Here is an 18,935-nt window from a genome sequence, read left to right on the forward strand (position 1 = left end):
GCACAGCTCTGGGCTAGTCTGCGATCACGTGATGTGACGCAGGACGTTCTCTCTACTGAACTACAGCCGTGTTCCCTGCTGCAGCTGACCTCGCTTCCCGACGGTGTGGACCTGTGGGACTCCACCCCTCAGGCTGTAACAACCTTCACCTCGGGCCAAGGGTCCACGAAACCCACGAATCCTAACACCTGGCAGGTGTATTTGTGGCTGTGTGATGGGTGGTAGGTGGGATGTTTGTGTGGAGGGCTGGGTGGGGGGGGAATGTGTGTGCTGGTGGTATGGGTGTGAGTAGGGCTGTGGGGATATGTGTGTGGAGGGATGTTTATGTGATATGTGCGGGAGGAGAGCAGGGTTGGGGTGTGACAATTTCCTGTAGAAAGCAAAGGGGAATTTATTTTGGAGGTTTGATTTGGGGGGATGCTGGTATGTGGGGACAGTGTTGGGGTGTATGTGTGTGGGGTGGGTGAGACTTTGAAAGTGTGGGGGCAGCTTGCGTTGGATGTGCTCTTGGGTGCCATCCCTTCTCCAGCTGCTGAAGGGTGAGGAGCGGGCATTGGAGTGGCGCACGGGTCAACGTTCTACAGCTCTAACACTTTCGATTCTCTGAAAGTACGGTCCCAACATTTCTGGTTTTCCACCTCATTTGAGATATTCACATTTTCTTCCTGCATGCCAAATTTGGTTAATTTCTGTCCCTTTTTTGGAGGGTTACTGTGCCTATGCATGGACGGACATCGATCCCTTTCGTATTATTCGTTCCAACGTCCTGTTAACATAAAACGGGGAAAAACTGAAAGCAGATGAGAGAGGGAGGCCGAACAGCAGCTTGGGAAGTAATCTGTGCTAATGCTTGCAGTCCGTTTAACAGAAACCATTACTGTAGAGGCCACCATGCTGGAAGAGGTGCAGGATGTGACCATAGTCACCGAATCCTGCTTCAGTAATGATCAAGGTTGCGAGATACTGCTTTCAGAAGCGAGCATCTCTGTATGTTGGAGGCAAAATTAAAACCATAGAGTTACAAACAGCAGCAGAGTTGCTGAGGGTTTTCGTCATGAAACCTAACTGGGTTTATTATCTAGGTAGGTTACTTTCAAGTAAGGAAGAGGTGGATATGGACATGACAGAAACCATGATAACAAGGGGAAAAGAGTAAAACGAAACCACAAAATTAGCATTCAGAAAATACAGATGTAGGAGTAAGATATTTGATTGAATTATTTAGTAGATTGGGGGTGGAAGTCCAGTGGTAGATGTGGCCTATTGGGCCACATTGAAGACTGATGAGCGAGCAAGCTAATCTGGGAAGAGGAGGAACAATTATGAACTGGGTGAGCGGCTAAGCAGCAGGACTGAAGAGGGTGGAGATAAATGAAGTCCACTCTGGTGAAGGGTGGGTGACGGGCAGGACGTCAGAAAGATAAGTGTTAGGCCTTGGCCTGTTCACTGCCTTTAGAGGTGTTATTGTGGAAGGGCTAAAAGGCAAAGCTTGGATGACATGAAAGTATGAAACAGAGGGGGACAATTAAAATGAAGAATGACTTTTTGCAGGGTTTTGCAACTACCCTTAAATTAAAAAAAAAAAAAGCAAAATCATTCATTTGAGGCGTGAGCCATATATCATTTGGGTGGAGAGTAGCAGTCACCAAAAAGGAAAGAGATCTGGGGTCATCATCTCTGTTGGCCTAATGCAGGTGTGGCAAAACAAGGTTTTTGCATGTTTTGTAGTTTATTTTTCTGCCCTGTTACACTTTTGCCCAGAGAGCTCATTTCCTCTGTGCTGGCCTGCAGGTGGTTGACCTCTGCCTGTATTTAAAGCAGAGACTTTGGATGCTGCCTTGACTCAGGAGGAGCCTTGGACAGCATACACATCCCAGCAGCCCTGAGTTCATGTGACTCTGAAACACCCTGCAGTGCCATTGGCCAGAAAGCTAACCTGTTAATATTGTGTGCCCTGATTGGCCCTGGAGACAGAGAATTTGCCCTGAGGGTTGTGGAATTCTGCAGTCTCAGCTGGGAGTACAGAGGGGCCGATGCAATACAGTGCGCTCTGTTTAACCCGCAGTTGGACACAGGTTGAATAGGCGCTAATCCGCCCCCTAATGCAATAGGGGGATTAGCACCTATTTAACGCACGTCCAACACGGAGTGAATGGGATAGCGCTCATCACCTGCAAATGCACGCGAATGAGGCTATTACTCATTCACTCCGCATGCAATAAAATAAATGTGCGTCTCAGACGCAGATTTATCACTCAGATATTAACGCCTGCCTGGAGCAGGCATTAATAGTTGAGCTCATGTAAAAGAAATACAGAAAAGCAGAAAAAACTGCTTTTCTGTACTTCTTCAGTAAAAAAACAAACAAACAACCTCGGCAGACCGCCAAGTTATGAAGACCGACGCCAGTAAATTTGGCATCGGTTTTCATAACCGGCCGTCTGCCAGTAATGAAAACGGACGCTGATAAACGGCCGGTTATGAAAACCGACGCCGACTTTACCGGCGTCGATCTTTATAACCGGCAGCCGCCGCGGGGTCGCATTAGCAAGGAGGCGTTAAGATCGCGCAAGCGTGGCGCCATGCGTGCGTTAAGAAAGCGGGCGCTGAAAAGTCAGCGCCCGCTTTCCGTGAAAATGATTGCCTCGGCCCCCGAGGGAGCAGATCTCTGTGCTGAGGCCCTGATCAGCTCCTATGGGCAGCCTTTCCATGACCTCCCCAGGTATTAGTTAAGTATTGGAAAGTGTTTAGCTAGTTTCTACTGTTTAATCCTCTGTTTGCAATTTAAAACTTTTATCTGTTCCTGTTCCTACTTTTTCTTAATAAACGTATTAATTTGTTAGCTCTGCCTGTCTTGGACCGACTATCAATCCTGGTATTGAGTATATTTGGTCTGTGGGTGTATTTCTGGGAACTGCGTGACACGTGGTTGTGAGGGGGTCTCAGTGTTGCTAGAAACCACCTCTTGCGGGCGGGGAACTTGCCCAGAGGCAAGCAGAAACCCAGTCGGCGTGTGGGAGATTGCCAGTGGAGAAACATGGACGCAGGTGCAGGCTGTCCTGTGCAGTTCTTGGCAGGACCCTCCAAGCGGCAACAGGGTTACCCTATGTGGGGAGTAGGGGTGGCGCTGCAGCTTTACGTGACAGCAGGGCTGGCCAACGTTTGTCCTCGAGAGCCACAAACAGGCCATGATTTTAGGATATCTACAGTGAATATGCATGTGTTAGATCTGCATACAGTGGAGGCAGTGAATGCAGATCTATCTCATGCATATTCATTGTGGATAGCCTGAAAACCTGGCCAGTTTGTGCCTCTTGAAGACCGGAGTTGGGTACTCCTGGCCAAAGGTAACAAAGAAGTGGGTAAATGTAAACAGTATGGGCCGGATTTTCAAAGGATTACGCGCACCGGGCCTATTTTCAAAAGGCCCGGCGACGCATGCAAAGCCCCAGGACGCACATAAGTCCCGGGGCTTTAGTAAAGGGGCGGGGCGGAGGCGTGCAAGTTATAAAATCGGGCGTACATGTGTGAGCTCCGGGTAGCGCGTGCACATGTACGCCCGCGCGCACCCTTTTAAAATCTACCCCTATAAGCGCATATGTAGCCAGGATGAGACTACCCCTTCCCTCTCTGTGGGATACTGGCTGAGCTACAGAAACCTACCACTTATTCCATTATATGCGATACAAAAAGCCTAGGAAAGGACACCTATTTGTCTCAGAATCAGACAATTCAGATTTACCAGTTAGGATCAAATAGGCACATGCCTCTGTGGTCCTTGATACAGCACAGGCTTATACTGAATAAAGCTGTGCATCATTAGTGAATATAAACTTATCAGAGACCTTGATTTGCTTAGGGTATATTAATAAATGTAGCTAGCCACTTTAGGAGATTACCTGCAGGTTTACCTTGGAGCAGTCCCTGTAGTTGGAGGTCTCAGAGTCCATGTTGAAGGGAGCTTTCGTTCTTGGCCCCTGTCGCTTGCGGGACTAAGGGGCCTTGTCCGAGCCCTGGAGAAGAGAAGAGCAGTTCGACACAAACAGCCAGGTAACAGTAGGGCATTCTTACATGCAGCCTCCCAGGACAGCAGAACCCATCCTGCTTCATCACAGGGAGGGGCGCAGGGGGAGCGCTCCTGGCTCGGGTGTCGTCTTCTCCCCGGCTGCTTTTAACAGGCAAAGCATAAATATGTAAGAAGCTCATGCACAGTCAAGCAGTGGGACAGACGGGGATCATTTCAGAGAGCTGGTCCCCCTTCTCCCATCGAGGGGGGTCACTGCTCCTGCTCCTGCTCCGTGATGACTCCGTACCAGTGTCTGATCGTGGTCCTACAACCTCTTGACCTGCCAGCTGTCTTGCGGTGTCAGCACTTCTTTTGAGCTGACCTGTCTTATAAACTGCCCTTTGGATATTTTGTTTTTGGTCCCTGGGCAGATTTGGTTTGTTTGTGCGCCTGTTGCCTTTGCCCGTCCCTGTCCTAAGCAGTCTTAACTCATTGTTTGCGGAGAAAAGCTATAGCCCTTAAGTTACACAGGCAGATCAGATAACTTGGGCCCGCATTGTTATTCAAGTCAAAATTCTTCATCTTGTTTTACTGTTGAAACATACATATTAACATCCATCTTATGAAGTCAGCGTCCCTCTTGTGGGGTCGGTATTCATATTTGGTTGGTGAAACCTCTGTTACCTCTTACAGAAGGAGTAATAGTATCTCAGTTGCCCGGATGCATACGGAGAGGCAGAATCAGTATGTAAACATGCTTCTGCACGTATCCTCGGTGAGACCTCATCAGGATTATTGTGTTCAGTTCTGGAGGCTGTAAGACAGAGTGCAGGGCAGTCCAGAGAAGGGCTATGAAAACTGGACAGGGCAGGGCAGTCCCAGGTCTGCACCCAAAGCCCTGCGAGATAAGACTTAAGAGCCTGAATATGTGTGCACTAGAGGAGAGAAGAGATATGATAGAAGCATACAGATACCTCAAACTTATAAATAATGCACACGAAGCAAACCTTATTCAGTCGACTGGAAACTTTACCAAGAACAAGAGGTCATAATACGAGACTCAAAGGTTTAGACTCAAGAACAGCATTGGAAAATATTTATTAGTGGAAAGGTGGTAGATGCATGGAACAATCTCCCAGTGGAGGTGGTGGAGACACAGGAGTAACAGAAATCAGAATGGCATGGGATATTCACAAGAGGATTCTTAATTCCAAAGAAGTGAAGGGAAGCCAGCGATCAGCTAAGATCTGTGGCACTGCAGAGTGATGGGTGGGTTTATCTGCTATCATTTACTATGTTTCTATGCAAAATGTATCAAGAGTAGGAAGAGGGAAGTAATATTGCCATTTCACAGAGCTCTAGTGAGACCCCCACGTGAAGTGCTGTGTCTACAGAAGTAATCTTAGGAAATATTTATTTATAGAGAGTGTGGTGGATGCATAGATCAGCGAAGATAGTGAAGACAAAAATGGTATCTGCATTCAAGAAATCATGGGATAAATACACAGGATCTCTAAGGAAGTGATAGGAATTATAATGCTAAATTAATTAGACGGATGGGCCATACGGTCTTTTTCTGCCATCCTGCTTCTAAAAGGATATTGATAAAGTGGCAGTGATTCAAAGCAGGACCACCAAAACGGTGATTGGTCTGAAATGTAAGCCTTACATCTAGAGACTTGAGGAGCTAAAGAAGTATTTTCTAGAAGAAAGGAAGGCAGGGGTAGATATGCTGCAAACATTGAAATCTCCAGGCTTCAATAAAGAGCCAGATGTAATGAGCATGGTATCCATGAGCCCTTGGTGCAGTCTACTAGGCCCACGCCAACAGCTGGCGAACGCGTCCTACAGTGGGACAGACTGGAGTTTTAGCTAGACCAGCTGCCTCCCCCACAGTTTGAGCTCTTGGGCTCTGGCAGCCGGCAGGTCTTAAGTGGGTCCTGAGGGTGAACGAGGGAACGAGAGTCCAAAGCCCAGCAGTGGGTCAGGGCAGGCAGCAGATGACGGGTACTAGGAGACAAGCCGGGGGTCAGGGCAAGCAGCAGTCAGCAGGTCCCGGAAGACAGGCCAGAGGTCAGAGCAGGCCGCAGGCAAGGCAAGGTCAGGTCCAAAGCAGAAGATCAGGTCCAGGCGGCAATCAAGGAAAGGTCAGGATCCAAAATCAAGCCAAGGAAGACAAGACAAGGACCGGGACAGGGCAAAGATAATGACCAGGGTATGGCTGAAACAAGGCGGAAAAGGACGGAGCAAGGCAGGGGCAGGGCAAGGTGGGCAGGAGCAGAAGGAACAGACAGAAAGGCAGGAGCAAGGCAGGAACAATGGCAAAATGCATTGCAGATCAAAGGCCCATCAGAAGAGCTGCTGAGGTATCTGATGCTTCTTGGAAGGAGCCTTTTATAGGGCAGGGTGAGTGACGTCATCAGAGGTTGCCGTTGCATCTTCCCGCCATGGGCCCTTTAAGAGGCCAGACTCGGGTGCGCGGCTAGGGAAAGCAAGGGGGGGCAGTGGCGTGGCGGTGTGCAGTGCCATGCTCAGCAGCCCGCGAGCCACCAAACCCGACACCAGAAGGAAGCAATTTCCATAGAATGAGAAGCTCAAGGGCAGGGGGCCGTCCTGTAAAGCTGTCGAGGAGGAGGCTGAAAAGGCTTTTGAGCATAACATAGAAACATAGAAACATAGAAATGACGGCAGAAGAAGACCAAACGGCCCATCCAGTCTGCCCAGCAAGCTTCACATTTTTTCTCTCATACTTATCTGTTTCTCTTAGCTCTTTGGTTCTATTTCCCTTCCACCCCCACCATTAATGTAGAGAGCAGTGATGGAGCTGCATCCAAGTGAAATACCTAGCTTGATTAGTTAGGGGTAGTAGGGGTAGAAGCCGCCACAATAAGCAAGCTACACCCATGCTTATTTGTTTTACCCAGACTATGTTATACAGCCCTTATTGGTTGTTTTTTCTTCTCCCCTGCCGTTGAAGCAGGGAGCTATGCTGGATATGCATTGAAAGTGAAGTATCAGTCTTATTTGATTTGGGGTAGTAACCGCCGTAACAAGCCAGCTACTCCCCTCTTTGTGAGTGCAAATCCTTTTTTTCCACATTTCCTCTTGCTGTTGAAGCTTAGAGCGATGTTGGAGTCACAGTAAGCATGTGTATGTTTATTGAATAAGGGTATTGTCACCAGGCAGTAGCCATCATTCTGGCGAGTCACCCACTCTTCATTGGCGGCCTCTTGACTTTATGGATCCACAGTGTTTATCCCACGCCCCTTTGAAGTCCTTCACCGAGAGGGTGCTGCCCACCACCGAGAGGGTGGTGGGCAGCAGGAGCGGACTTCCAGCGGAGGTGGCAGGAGTCAAAACAGAGTCAGAATTCAAACCCTGTCTGGGAGAGATACAACGGGACCATAGTGGCAGGGGACCCCAGATAAAATGTGGTCGGCAGAGTAAGACGGGTACAAGCGGGCAGAATGCATGGAGCAGGTAGAAACTGGTCCACGTGTGGGCCGGGGGCGGAGGGGCGTTCATCACATGGGGTTAAGGTGATTTCAAAAGCTCATCCCTGTTTTTTTGTTGCCCAGTAGAAAGGGTCATGACCTACAAAGATGTTCAGTGTTTCTTTGAAGCTTTCTGAAGCGTTATTCTGCTGGCCGTGGCAGTGGCCGTGGCGTTGAGCTCACGTTTGTGCTTGGGATTTGTTCCCGTGTCTTTGTACAGATGCAGGAGGGGAAGATCATGGAGCGACGGAAGAAAATCGCCCTGGAGCTCTCGGAGCTGGTTGTTTACTGCCGCCCAGTGCCGTTTGATGAAGAAAGTAAGTCCCTGTAGCTAGCACTGTCGATAAGTTATGGCCTCCTCCTGGGGATACAATTCTCCTTCCTATGCAGATGCCAGGGCTTTATTTACAGGGCACAGATCACACGGCTCCCGTTTCAGCACTCTTTACTGATGGGGTGGGTGTTTCGTCTGGGTCTGGTAGTAACAGTTTACTTCGCTTGTACTCCATACTCAAGAGTCCAGGCCAACCCTGCAGCAGCAGAGCTTCGCCTTCCAGCTCCATTGTACAGCCCTCGGCCATCATGTTATCCAAACCCTGGGCTTTTCACAACAACCCCACCACCCCCCGAAAGCCCACTCTTCCCAGGACCAATCTGGATCCCCCGGGGTTGAGGGGAGGGACCAGGTTCTAGGCTAACACAGGTCTGATGCTTCCTCAGGCCAAGTCACTCCATGACCTCACTAGCAGGGCCACCAGCCTTTGACCAGGCAGACCCCGGTTCAAGGCCTACGAAATGCCTTCTCTCCCTGACAGCTGGGACCCCCACTGCAGCTCTGTGTCCTCCTCTCACCCAGCCCTTTCAAAAGCCAGACCTAATACATTCACAGCTCACCCAGTGCTTATCATAGTCCCAAGGTTACATCCACAGCTCTGCACCCTCCCACACTCTCCTCCTCATGACCATTCCATTAAGTCTATCACTCCGTGTTCTTCTAGGCATCCCTCACTATTAAATCCATGACTCTGAGTCCTAACCATTCCTCACCATGGCCATCTCCTTAAATCCATGACTCTGAGTCCTAACCATTCCTCACCATGGCCATCTCCTTAAATCCATGACTCTGAGTCCTAACCATTCCTCACCATGGCCATCTCCTTAAATCCATGACTCTGAGTCCTAACCATTCCTCACCATGGCCATCTCCTTAAATCCATGACTCTGAGTCCTAACCATTCCTCACCATGGCCATCTCCTTAAATCCATGACTCTGAGTCCTAACCATTCCTCACCATGGTCATCTCCTTAAATCCATGACTCTGAGTCCTAACCATTCCTCACCATGGCCATCTCCTTAAATCCATGACTCTGTGTCCTAACCATTCCTCACCATGGCCATCTCCTTAAATCCATGACTCTGTGTCCTAACCATTCCTCACCATGGCCATCTCCTTAAATCCATGACTCTGTGTCCTAACCATTCCTCACCATGGCCATCTCCTTAAATCCATGACTCTGAGTCCTCCTCATCCCTTACCACAGTAAACTCATTAAATTCACAACTCTCTGTCTTCTTCCTACCCGACCCATTAAATCCTTAGCTCTCTGTTTTCCTCCATAACCTTCATCAGAGCTCTACACTCTGGCATTATGGGGCTCTATGTCCTCCTACCCAGCCCTTGCCACAGATAATGGATAATGCACACCACCTTCTCTCCCATCATCTTGACTTGTAGCAGAATATTAAATGGCTCTCCGTTCTGCCACTCTTCCCTCACTATTAAATTCATGGCCTTGTGTTCCCTCCAACAATATTCTACTGCAATCATGTTATGAAATCCACATCTCTGGCTCCACTGAAGCCATACATATGCATCTTTTTCCAAATGAGTCATGTTTATTTAAAATATTTTTTACCCGTGCCCTCTGAGCCAATCTATTCCTCTTCCCAAATTAGCTGGTAGAGTCCATGTATATTATGAAGTTGATCTAAGCAAGTCAACTAAGTATTAAGGATTGAGTAGAAGTAGTAACAGATCAAGCCCTGAGTTCTACAGTTTCTTAAGAATACAAGGTCAAACCTATCCAGGATCCATGTTCTGAAGCTAGATTCATTCATTTTCATTTTACTCTTACCCGTATCACAGGACTCACATACGGCCTGATTTTAAAAGGGCCACGCGCTGCCCGCATTTTCGGAAGGGCCCGGCCATGCACGTAACCCCCGCTAGGCGCCGAAGCGCCAAGCCTCTCAAAAGGGGTGGGCCAGAGGCGGGGTCTGAAGGGGGCGGGGCGGGACAGCGCCATTCTACGCTATCCTGGGGAAGCGCACGCCGGCAGCCGGCCAGCATGTGGAGATTACTTCTGCTGCTAAGGAGCAGCAAGTAATCTAACAAACAAAAAAGTAAATAGCTAGGAAGGAGTTAGGGATCGGGGCGGAGAGGGGAAAGGGTAGGAAGGTTAGGGATAGGGAAGTTCTCTCCCAGTCCACTCCTTAATTGAAGCGGACTGGGAGGGAACTGGGAAAGCCTTGCTCCCTTCGCCACGCATGTCCTTTTAAAATCCCCCTCCCCCGTGCACAGAGGAGGCCGTCTGCCCGCACTTGCACCCGCGGATGTAAAACTCCGCAGCGGCTGTGCACGCAGATATCATGTTTTGTAACGCGTGCGTGCCGATGTGTGCGTGTTATAAAATAGCTGCATCAACGTGCGCGCGGGTCTTAAAATCGACCCCTTATGATAGTCTTACTTATTCGATACATCCCTGACTCTCATTCGTTCACCACCTCATTGACCTCACACACTGTAATGATGCCTCATTCATTCCTCCCATCGCTGGTCCTCACACCCTGCGATGGAGTCTCACTCCCTCCTCCCATCCCTGCCCTCACACCCTGCCATGGAGTCTCACTCCCTCCTCCCATCCCTGCCCTCACACCCTGCGATGGAGTCTCACTCCCTCCTCCCATCACTCACCTCACACCCTGTGAAGGAGTCTCACTCCCTCCTCCCATCACTCACCTCACACCCTGTGAAGGAGTCTCACTCCCTCCTCCCATCACTCACCTCACACCCTGTGAAGGAGTCTCATTCACGCCTCCCATCACTCACCTCACACCCTGTGAAGGAGTCTCATTCACGCCTCCCATCACTCACCTCACACCCTGCCATGGAGTCTCACTCCCTCCTCCCATCACTGACCTCACACCCTGCCATGGAGTCTCACTCCCTCCTCCCATCACTCACCTCACACCCTGCCATGGAGTCTCACTCCCTCCTCCCATCACTGACCTCACACCCTGCCATGGAGTCTCACTCCCTCCTCCCATCACTCACCTCACACCCTGCCATGGAGTCTCACTCCCTCCTCCCATCACTGACCTCACATCCTGCCATGGAGTCTCACTCCCTCCTCTCATCACTGTCCTCACACCCTGCCATGGAGTCTCACTCCCTCCTCCCATCACTGACCTCACACCCTGCCATGGAGTCTCACTCCCTCCTCCCATCACTGACCCTCACACCCCTGCCATGGAGTCTCACTCTCTCCTCCCATCACTCACCTCACACCCTGCCATGGAGTCTCACTCCCTCCTCCCATCACTGACCTCACACCCTGCCATGGAGTCTCACTCCCTCCTCCCATCACTGACCTCACACCCTGCCATGGAGTCTCACTCCCTCCTCCCATCACTCACCTCACACCCTGCCATGGAGTCTCACTCCCTCCTCCCATCACTGACCTCACACCCTGCCATGGAGTCTCACTCCCTCCTCCCATCACTGACCTCACACCCTGCCATGGAGTCTCACTCCCTCCTCTCATCACTCACCTCACACCCTGCCATGGAGTCTCACTCCCTCCTCCCATCACTGACCTCACACCCTGCCATGGAGTCTCACTCCCTTCTCTCATCACTGTCCTCACACCCTGCCATGGAGTCTCACTCCCTCCTCTCATCACTGTCCTCACACCCTGCCATGGAGTCTCACTCCCTCCTCCCATCACTGACCTCACACCCTGCCATGGAGTCTCACTCCCCCTCCCATCACTGAAGGAGTCTCACTCACTCCCTCCCATCACTCACCTCACACCCTGTGAAGGAGTCTCACTCCCTCCTCCCATCCCTGACCTCACACCCTGTGAAGGAGTCTCATTCACGCCTCCCATCACTCACCTCACACCCTGTGATGGAGTCTCACTCCCTCCTCCCATCACTCACCTCACACCCTGCCATGGAGTCTTACTCCCTCCTCCCATCACTCACCTCACACCCTGTGAAGGAGTCTCACTCCCTCCTCCCATCGCTGTCCGCACACAGTGTGATAAAGCTTCATTCGTGACTCTAATTTTGTATTAGACAAGCCATGTTATCTGATTCCACCGAGGGTGAATATGCAAGCTGAAGCAATTCTTCTGTTTGAAATGGTCTGGGTTTTAATTGCGGGATGCAACAAGGGGCCCTGCCTTTCGCTGCAGCAACAGTCACAAATGACGGTGACCGATTTAAGGCCTAGCAGGTCGCCCAGTAAGACTCAGCGCGTGATCTCTTATCTGCTGCTCTTCCAGAGATCGGCACCGAGAAGGTGTGTTACCGGGACATGTCCTCTTTCCCCGAGACCAAGGCAGAAAAGTATGCCAACCGCAGCAAAGGAAAGAAGTTTTTACAGTACAACCGGCGTCAGCTGAGCCGTGTCTACCCGAAGGGGCAGCGCCTGGACTCCTCCAACTATGACCCGCTGCCCATGTGGCTGTGTGGGAGCCAGCTGGTGGCACTCAATTTCCAGACCCCAGGTAAGAGCCACTGCAGGACCAGCACAGCCGCTGGCCGAAGAAGCCACCACGTGTTCCGTGCTGCCACCTGCTAGGATCACCAGCAGGCTCCAGGTTTTCAGGTCAGGTTGATCCAGCCCTGGTTTTACCCCCAGAGCATGCAGGGACTTGAAAGTCTCTCTATTAGTAGGGAACGCAACAGGGGAATTTATTTGGATATCGCAGAAGTTAAGAAATTAATAATAACCAGAGATGTGCATCGTTAAGTCCTATCGTCTCGGGCTTCGTTTCAGGGCCCCCCCCCCCCCCCCCATGGGAAATTTCATTTTTTCTGCGGTTCGGGGTTTTTTGTTTTGTTTTTTTTTTGTGGGGGGGCCCTGATTTTCGTGTTAGTGCGCACTATCGGGGCCCCCCGTTTACTGCGCACTAACACGAAAAATGAATTTTTCCAAAATTTCGGAAAAATTCCTTTTCTTTTTCGGTTCCCCCGAACCATACCGTAGTTTCGTTGAAATTACCTAATTCGGGAAAAACGAATGCACATATCTAATAATAACAAATCAGAGCTACAGGTTCCTGCATGCAATGGGGTAAAACCAGGCCCGGATCAACCTGTCATGAACATCTGGAGCCACTTGGCAAACTTACCTTCTGCACATGTCACTGTTGGTTCACACATTTTCAGTGTTGTATGGATTTTGTTCCTTTATACATCAGGACAGTGCATTTTATCCCTGTTGTATGCCCAAAAATGTATATTCCCTGTACGTACCTGGATCAGTCCAGACAGTGGGTTATGTCCCCAATCCAGCAGATGGAGTCAGCACAAGCTTTGAGGGGGCGTATCCATATATAGTACTACCCCCTCTGCAGGAGTTCAGTATCTTCTGACTCCAGCAGATGCGAGTAGGGGAATCAGGCTTCCCCTCCTTTTCCTTCACTTTCTTGCTTGATTATGGCTTGTTGTTGTCTTTTTCTGTGGATCAAGTTTGTATCAAGTTTGTATTAAGTTTAAAAAAAAAAAAAAAAAAAGGCAGAGTTCTTTCAACTTCTGGGGAGTGGCTTATCTTCCTTGTCTCTTCTCTGCGGCCTTGCTGTTTATTTCTCGTTGCAGCCAGGGGTAAGTTTGTTTTTCCTTTGTAGTTTTTTTCCTTTACAGCTCAGCCCCCGGTGCCCGCGAAAGCCGGTGGAGCCGGCCTCTTCGCTCTTTACTCCCTCACCCGCGGCCATTTTACAGCTCCTCATGGGCTGCTGAGCCATTTAGGGAAAGATGTCTGGGGCGGGTCGTGTGGCCAGGAAGGCCCCCCCGCGGCACCCTCCTCTATTTTCAGACAGCGGGCAGTGCGGGCCGACCGGGCCCCCCCGCAGCGGCGCCTTTGTGCGCGTGGCCCCCCCCCGTGGTTTTTTTTCTTTTCTCCTGCAGCGATCCCGATGCCGCGGCCGTCCCGCTGTGCGGCCTGCGGAGACCCGGGGTCCCGGATTTCCCGGGAGGGCATCTGTGCACGATGCCTTCCCGGGGGGGAAGGTACCTCACAGTCCCTGACTGATTTCTCTTTTTTGCCCGGGCGGTGCGGGCCGGCCACTCCGCCATTTTTGGCGGGAACGGCGGCCATTTTACATTCTGAGCGCCCAGAGGCGCAGGCCACGAGGGGGAACGGATCCCTGGAGGCCACGAGGGAGAACGGATCCCTGGAGGACTCTACCAGCGGGGGTGTTCCCCCGATTTTGGTGCAGGAACCAAGCACCCAGAGCCAGGGAGCAGGAACCACGCCGCCCCCGAAGCGCACCCAAGCAGGCCGGGGTTCTCTCCGGAGTTTATCCTGCTCATGCATACCGCTTATCTGCAGGGGCTGGAAGCACCTGTGGGACCCCCCCCCCCCCCTCCTAAGATCCCTCTGATGTCGCCCTCGACGCTGGCCCCCCCCGACCCTCCGGGAGTGGGGGCCTCCCGCCTTCCTACCCGGGTCCGATCCACGCCCGCGGCAGTGGGGGCGGTGCCAGACCCAGCGGGACATGGACTTGACCTCCCGGACGGGGGACAAGGGGACGGCACACAGGAGGGGGATGATCCGCGTACCCTACGCCTCTTCCAGAGGGAAGAGCTGGACGACCTCATCCCGCAGATCATCCAAGAATTAGATTTGGATCCGCCACCAGACCCGCCTGCCCCAGTAGCTCCCGCTGTCATCACTTCTTCAAGGAAGGGAGATCCTGTCCTGGCGGCACTCCGGCCGAGGGCTCGGGCTTTTCCCATTCATGACTCGTTTTTACAACTTCTCACCAGGGAATGGGACACCCCGGAGGCCTCCCTGAAGAGCAGCCGGGCTATGGAAAAGCTGTACCCGCTCCCCGAAGATTTTCTGGACCTCATCAAGGTCCCAAAGGTGGACTCCGCAGTGTCGGCGGTCACGAAGAGGACGACTATCCCAGTGACGGGAGGTGCGGCGTTGCGGGACACACAGGATCGTAAGTTGGAAGTTTTCCTTAAGCGGGTTTTCGAGGTCTCCGCTCTGGGTATGCGGGCGGTGATGTGCAGTTCGCTTGCCCAGCGGGCTAGTCTCCTTTGGGTGCAACAACTCCTCACGTCTCAGAACCTGCCGTCCGATGAGGCTGCCCAGGCAGATCGGCTAGAAGCCGCAGTGGCGTATGGGGCGGACGCCTCGTACGACCTTTTTCGGGTCCTCACAAGATCCATGGTTTCGGTAGTGGCAGCACGACGACTACTGTGGCTACGCAATTGGGCGTCTGATACGTCCTCTAAGTCCAGTCTGGGCTCTCTTCCCTTCAGGGGCAAGTTCCTCTTCGGGGAGGATTTGGACCAGATCATCAAGTCCCTGGGGGAGAGCGCTGTTCATCGGCTGCTGGAGGATAGGTTTCGACCATCCAGAGCGTTTTCTTCTTCTCGGACCAGAGCCAGAGCGCAACGGCGCTACAGGGGCTACAGACAGACGGGCTCCCGGCCATCCGCCCCCAGGTCTCAGCCCTGGTTGCGCGCCTTCCGCGGGCATCGGCCCGCACGCACTACTCCCGGAACCGGGAACCCCTATACCAAGTCTTCACAATGATGCCAGTCTCGCCCACTCCCCTGTCCCCAGGATTGGGGACCGACTAACGTATTTCTAAGCGGAGTGGGCACGGATCACCTCGGACCAGTGGGTCCTGGATACCATAAAACACGGCTACGCATTGGAATTTGTCCGCCCCCCGCAGGGAAGGTTCATCTTTTCCCCCTGTGGCTCGGACCTCAAGAGAGGAGCGGTGCAGCTGACTCTGGACAGACTCCGGGAGATAGGCGCTACTGCGCCCGTGCCCTTCGGAGAGGTGGGCTCGGGCCACTATTCCATCTATTTCGTCGTACCAAAGAAGGACGGTTCCTTCCGGCCTATCCTAGTCCTCAAGGAAGTCAACAAATCCCTTCGAGTCGTTCGGTTCCGCATGGAAACGCTCCGGTCAGTGATTGCGGCGGTGCATCGGGGGGAGTTCCTCGCCTCCCTGGACTTAACGGAGGCCTACCTGCACATTCCCATCCGCCCGGACCACCACAGTTTCCTTCGTTTCAAAATTCTGGACCAGCATTTTCAGTTCACGGCTCTCGCGTTTGGATTGGCGCCGGCGCTGCACACCTTCACCAAGATCATGGTAGTTGTGGCGGCAGCTCTCCGGAAGGAGGGCATCCTGGTTCATCCTTATCTGGACGATTGGCTCCTCCGGGCGAAGTCATTCGATCATGGACGCTCAGCGGTGACTCGAGTAGTACGGTTTCTACATTCCCTGGGATGGGTAGTGAACTTCTCCTCCAAGAGCTCTCTCATGCCCTCGCAACGCTTGGGTTTTTTTTGGGGGCAACTTTCGACACCCTTCTGGGCAACGTTTTTCTGCGCCAGGACAAAGCTCAATCCTTGCGGGATCACACACGACGGTTCTCTGCGTTACCAGAGCCCACCTCCTGGGACTACCTGCAACTCCTGGGAGTGATGGGGTCCACCATCGACCTTGTACCTTGGGCTTTCGCGCACCTTAGGACCTTACAGTGGGCGCTCTTCTCCCGTTGGAAACCAGTATTGCAGGACTATCAGATGATTCTCCCGCTCCCACAGAATGCCAGGGACAGTCTGGGCTGGTGGTTGGATCCGCCGAACCTGGCCCGTGGCATGTCCCTCGATCTGCCAAATTGGGTGGTGGTGACCACCTATGCCAGTCTAGCAGGCTGGGGTGCAGTCTGCGATCGAAGCGCCACGCAGGGGACGTGGTCCACGGTGGAGGCGAAGTGGTCAATCAACCGTCTGGAAACCAGAGCGGTCCGGCTAGCTCTGTGACATTTCCTCCCGCTTCTTCGGAACCGAGAAGTCAGAATCCTATCGGACAACGCTACCACCGTGGGCTACATCAACCGACAAGGAGGCACGCGCAGCCCGCAGGTCGCGCTCGAGGCGGCGCTGCTGATGCAATGGGCGGAGCGTCATCTCGTCCGGCTAGCGGCCTCGCACGTCGCCGGTGTGGACAACGTCCAGGCGGACTTCCTCAGTCGTCAACTGCTGGACCCGGAGAGTGGTCTCTCTCCGACAAAGCAATGCAACTTCTCGTCCATTGGTGGGGGGCCCCCCCACTTGGATCTGATGGCGTCCGCTCTCAACGCCAAGGCTCCACGCTTCTTCAGTCGCCGGAGAGAGCGCGGAGGGAGTGGATGCCCTGGTCCTCCCGTGGCCGCCATATCTTTCTTTTCCACCATGGCCCCTGGTGGGCAGGATGCTCCGCAGAATAGAAAGCCATCAGGGGACCGTGGTTTTCGTCACCCCAGAATGGCCCAGGCGACCCTGGTTTGCGGACCTGCTACAGCTGGTGATCGACAGGCCAATCAGGCTGGGGCACCTCCCCCAGCTCCTACATCAGGGCCCGGTATTTTTCGAGCAGGCAGAATTCTTCTGTCTTGCAGCCTGGCTTTGAGAGGCGCCGCCTCCGGCGTCGGGGCTACCTGGAGGCGGTAGTATCCACGCTATTGCGGGCACGAAAGACATCAGCCTATGTTCGAGTCTGGAAGGTGTTCAAGCTGTGGTGTACCAGCCAGGCCACGAGACCCGCTAAGGCTTCTGTACCTCAGATCCTTCAGTTTCTACAGGCGGGGGTGGAAAAAGGGCTCACCTATAATTCACTACGGGTTCAGGTGGCCGCCCTTGGTTCGCTGTTGAGCGATGGGGGCTCTCTTCTACAGCATCCTGACATTGCTCGTTTTCTCAAGGGTGTCAAGCATATGCGTCCTCCGTTACGGGACCCTTGTCCCTCCTGGAGTCTTAACCTTGTGCTTTGCTCCCTGTCGGGACCACCGTTCGAGCCGCTGCGCAACGATAAAGGATCTCACTCTCAAGACTGTATTTCTTGTGACCATCTGTTCCGCTCGACGCATCTCGGAGATGCAGGCTCTGTCGTGTAGAGAGCCCTATCTCCGTTTCTCCGACTCTGGAGTTTCGCTTCGCACCGTTCCCTCCTTCCTTCCGAAGGTGGTTTCTGCATTCCATGTGAACCAGACGGTGGAGTTGCTGTCCTTCTCTTCCTCAGAGCCGAAGTCTCTCCGTCTCTTGAATGTCAAGCGCACTCTGCGCCTCTATCTGGAGGCTACAAATGAGTTCCGAACCTCTGACCATCTCTTTGTACTCTGGGCCGGTCCTAAGAAGGGGTCTCAGGCCTCGAAGACTACCATTGCCAGATGGCTGAAGGCCGGCATTGCTGCTTCTTACATTGGGGCGGGTTGGACTCCCCCACCCGGAATCGTAGCGCATTCTACACGTTCTCAGGCGGCTTCCTGGGCGGAGGTTCGCTCGGTATCCTCGCAGGAAATTTGTAGGGCAGCCACCTGGAAATCGTTACACACGTTCTCGAGGCACTATCGTCTGCACCTCGCCTCTTCGGTCTCTGGACACTTTGGCGAGCAGGTTCTCCGAGCAGGCCTCGCAGGACCCCACCCGATTTAGGGAAGCTTGGGTACATCCCACTGTCTGGACTGATCCAGGTACGTACAGGGAAAAGAAAATTATTATTTACCTGCTAATTTTCGTTCCTGTAGTACCATGGATCAGTCCAGACGCCCACCGCGTTTGGGTTCTTGATCCTGCTCAGCTCTGCGCTGCTTCTTGCTCGCAGTGTTCTGTGTCTTCACAGTTGTTTCTTTTCGCTGTTTTTCACAGCTCCCTACAAGTTGGTAGGATGTTTGCAGTTACTTGTTGCGGTTACAATTGTTTTCATTATCTGTTTCCACAAACTTGATCCTTCGGGGGTTTCTACTCGGGCTTTGATATACTCGATACTGAACTCCTGCAGAGGGGGTAGTAGTATATATGGATACGCCCCCTCAAAGCTTGTGCTGACTCCATCTGCTGGATTGGGGACATAACCCACTGTCTGGACTGATCCATGGTACTACAGGAACGAAAATTAGCAGGTAAATAATAATTTTCTTATCTGTTACTTAGAGTGCAGGGGTGGGCAAGGTGGGCTTAACCTCCTGAAGCCACTGTTGGCACTGTGCTGGCCCTCATCCCCCACCTCAGATTCCATCCCCTCCATACCCCTAGGCCTCCCCCACTGCCTATCTCTGATTTCATTTTCTCCCTCCCATCCCTCCCTCTAATTTCATTCTCTCCATCCTCCTTTGGCCCAGCAGCAGAAGG

At 52.5% G+C, this 18,935-nt stretch overlaps 1 protein-coding gene across 2 annotated transcripts in view; it reads left to right on the forward strand.

Moving 5' to 3' along the window:
• Positions 1–18,935, forward strand: part of LOC115085779 (1-phosphatidylinositol 4,5-bisphosphate phosphodiesterase gamma-1-like) — a 306,356-nt gene that overhangs the window by 234,544 nt on the left and 52,877 nt on the right. For both annotated transcript variants that reach the window (XM_029592182.1, XM_029592181.1), the window contains exons 25-26: positions 7,721–7,817; positions 12,070–12,294. In XM_029592182.1, coding sequence (XP_029448042.1) covers positions 7,721–7,817; positions 12,070–12,294 — 322 coding nt within the window. The remainder of the gene's footprint in view (positions 1–7,720; positions 7,818–12,069; positions 12,295–18,935) is intronic.

Source organism: Rhinatrema bivittatum, chromosome 2 (genome assembly GCF_901001135.1).
Source record: "Rhinatrema bivittatum chromosome 2, aRhiBiv1.1, whole genome shotgun sequence".
Lineage (NCBI taxonomy): Eukaryota > Metazoa > Chordata > Amphibia > Gymnophiona > Rhinatrematidae > Rhinatrema > Rhinatrema bivittatum.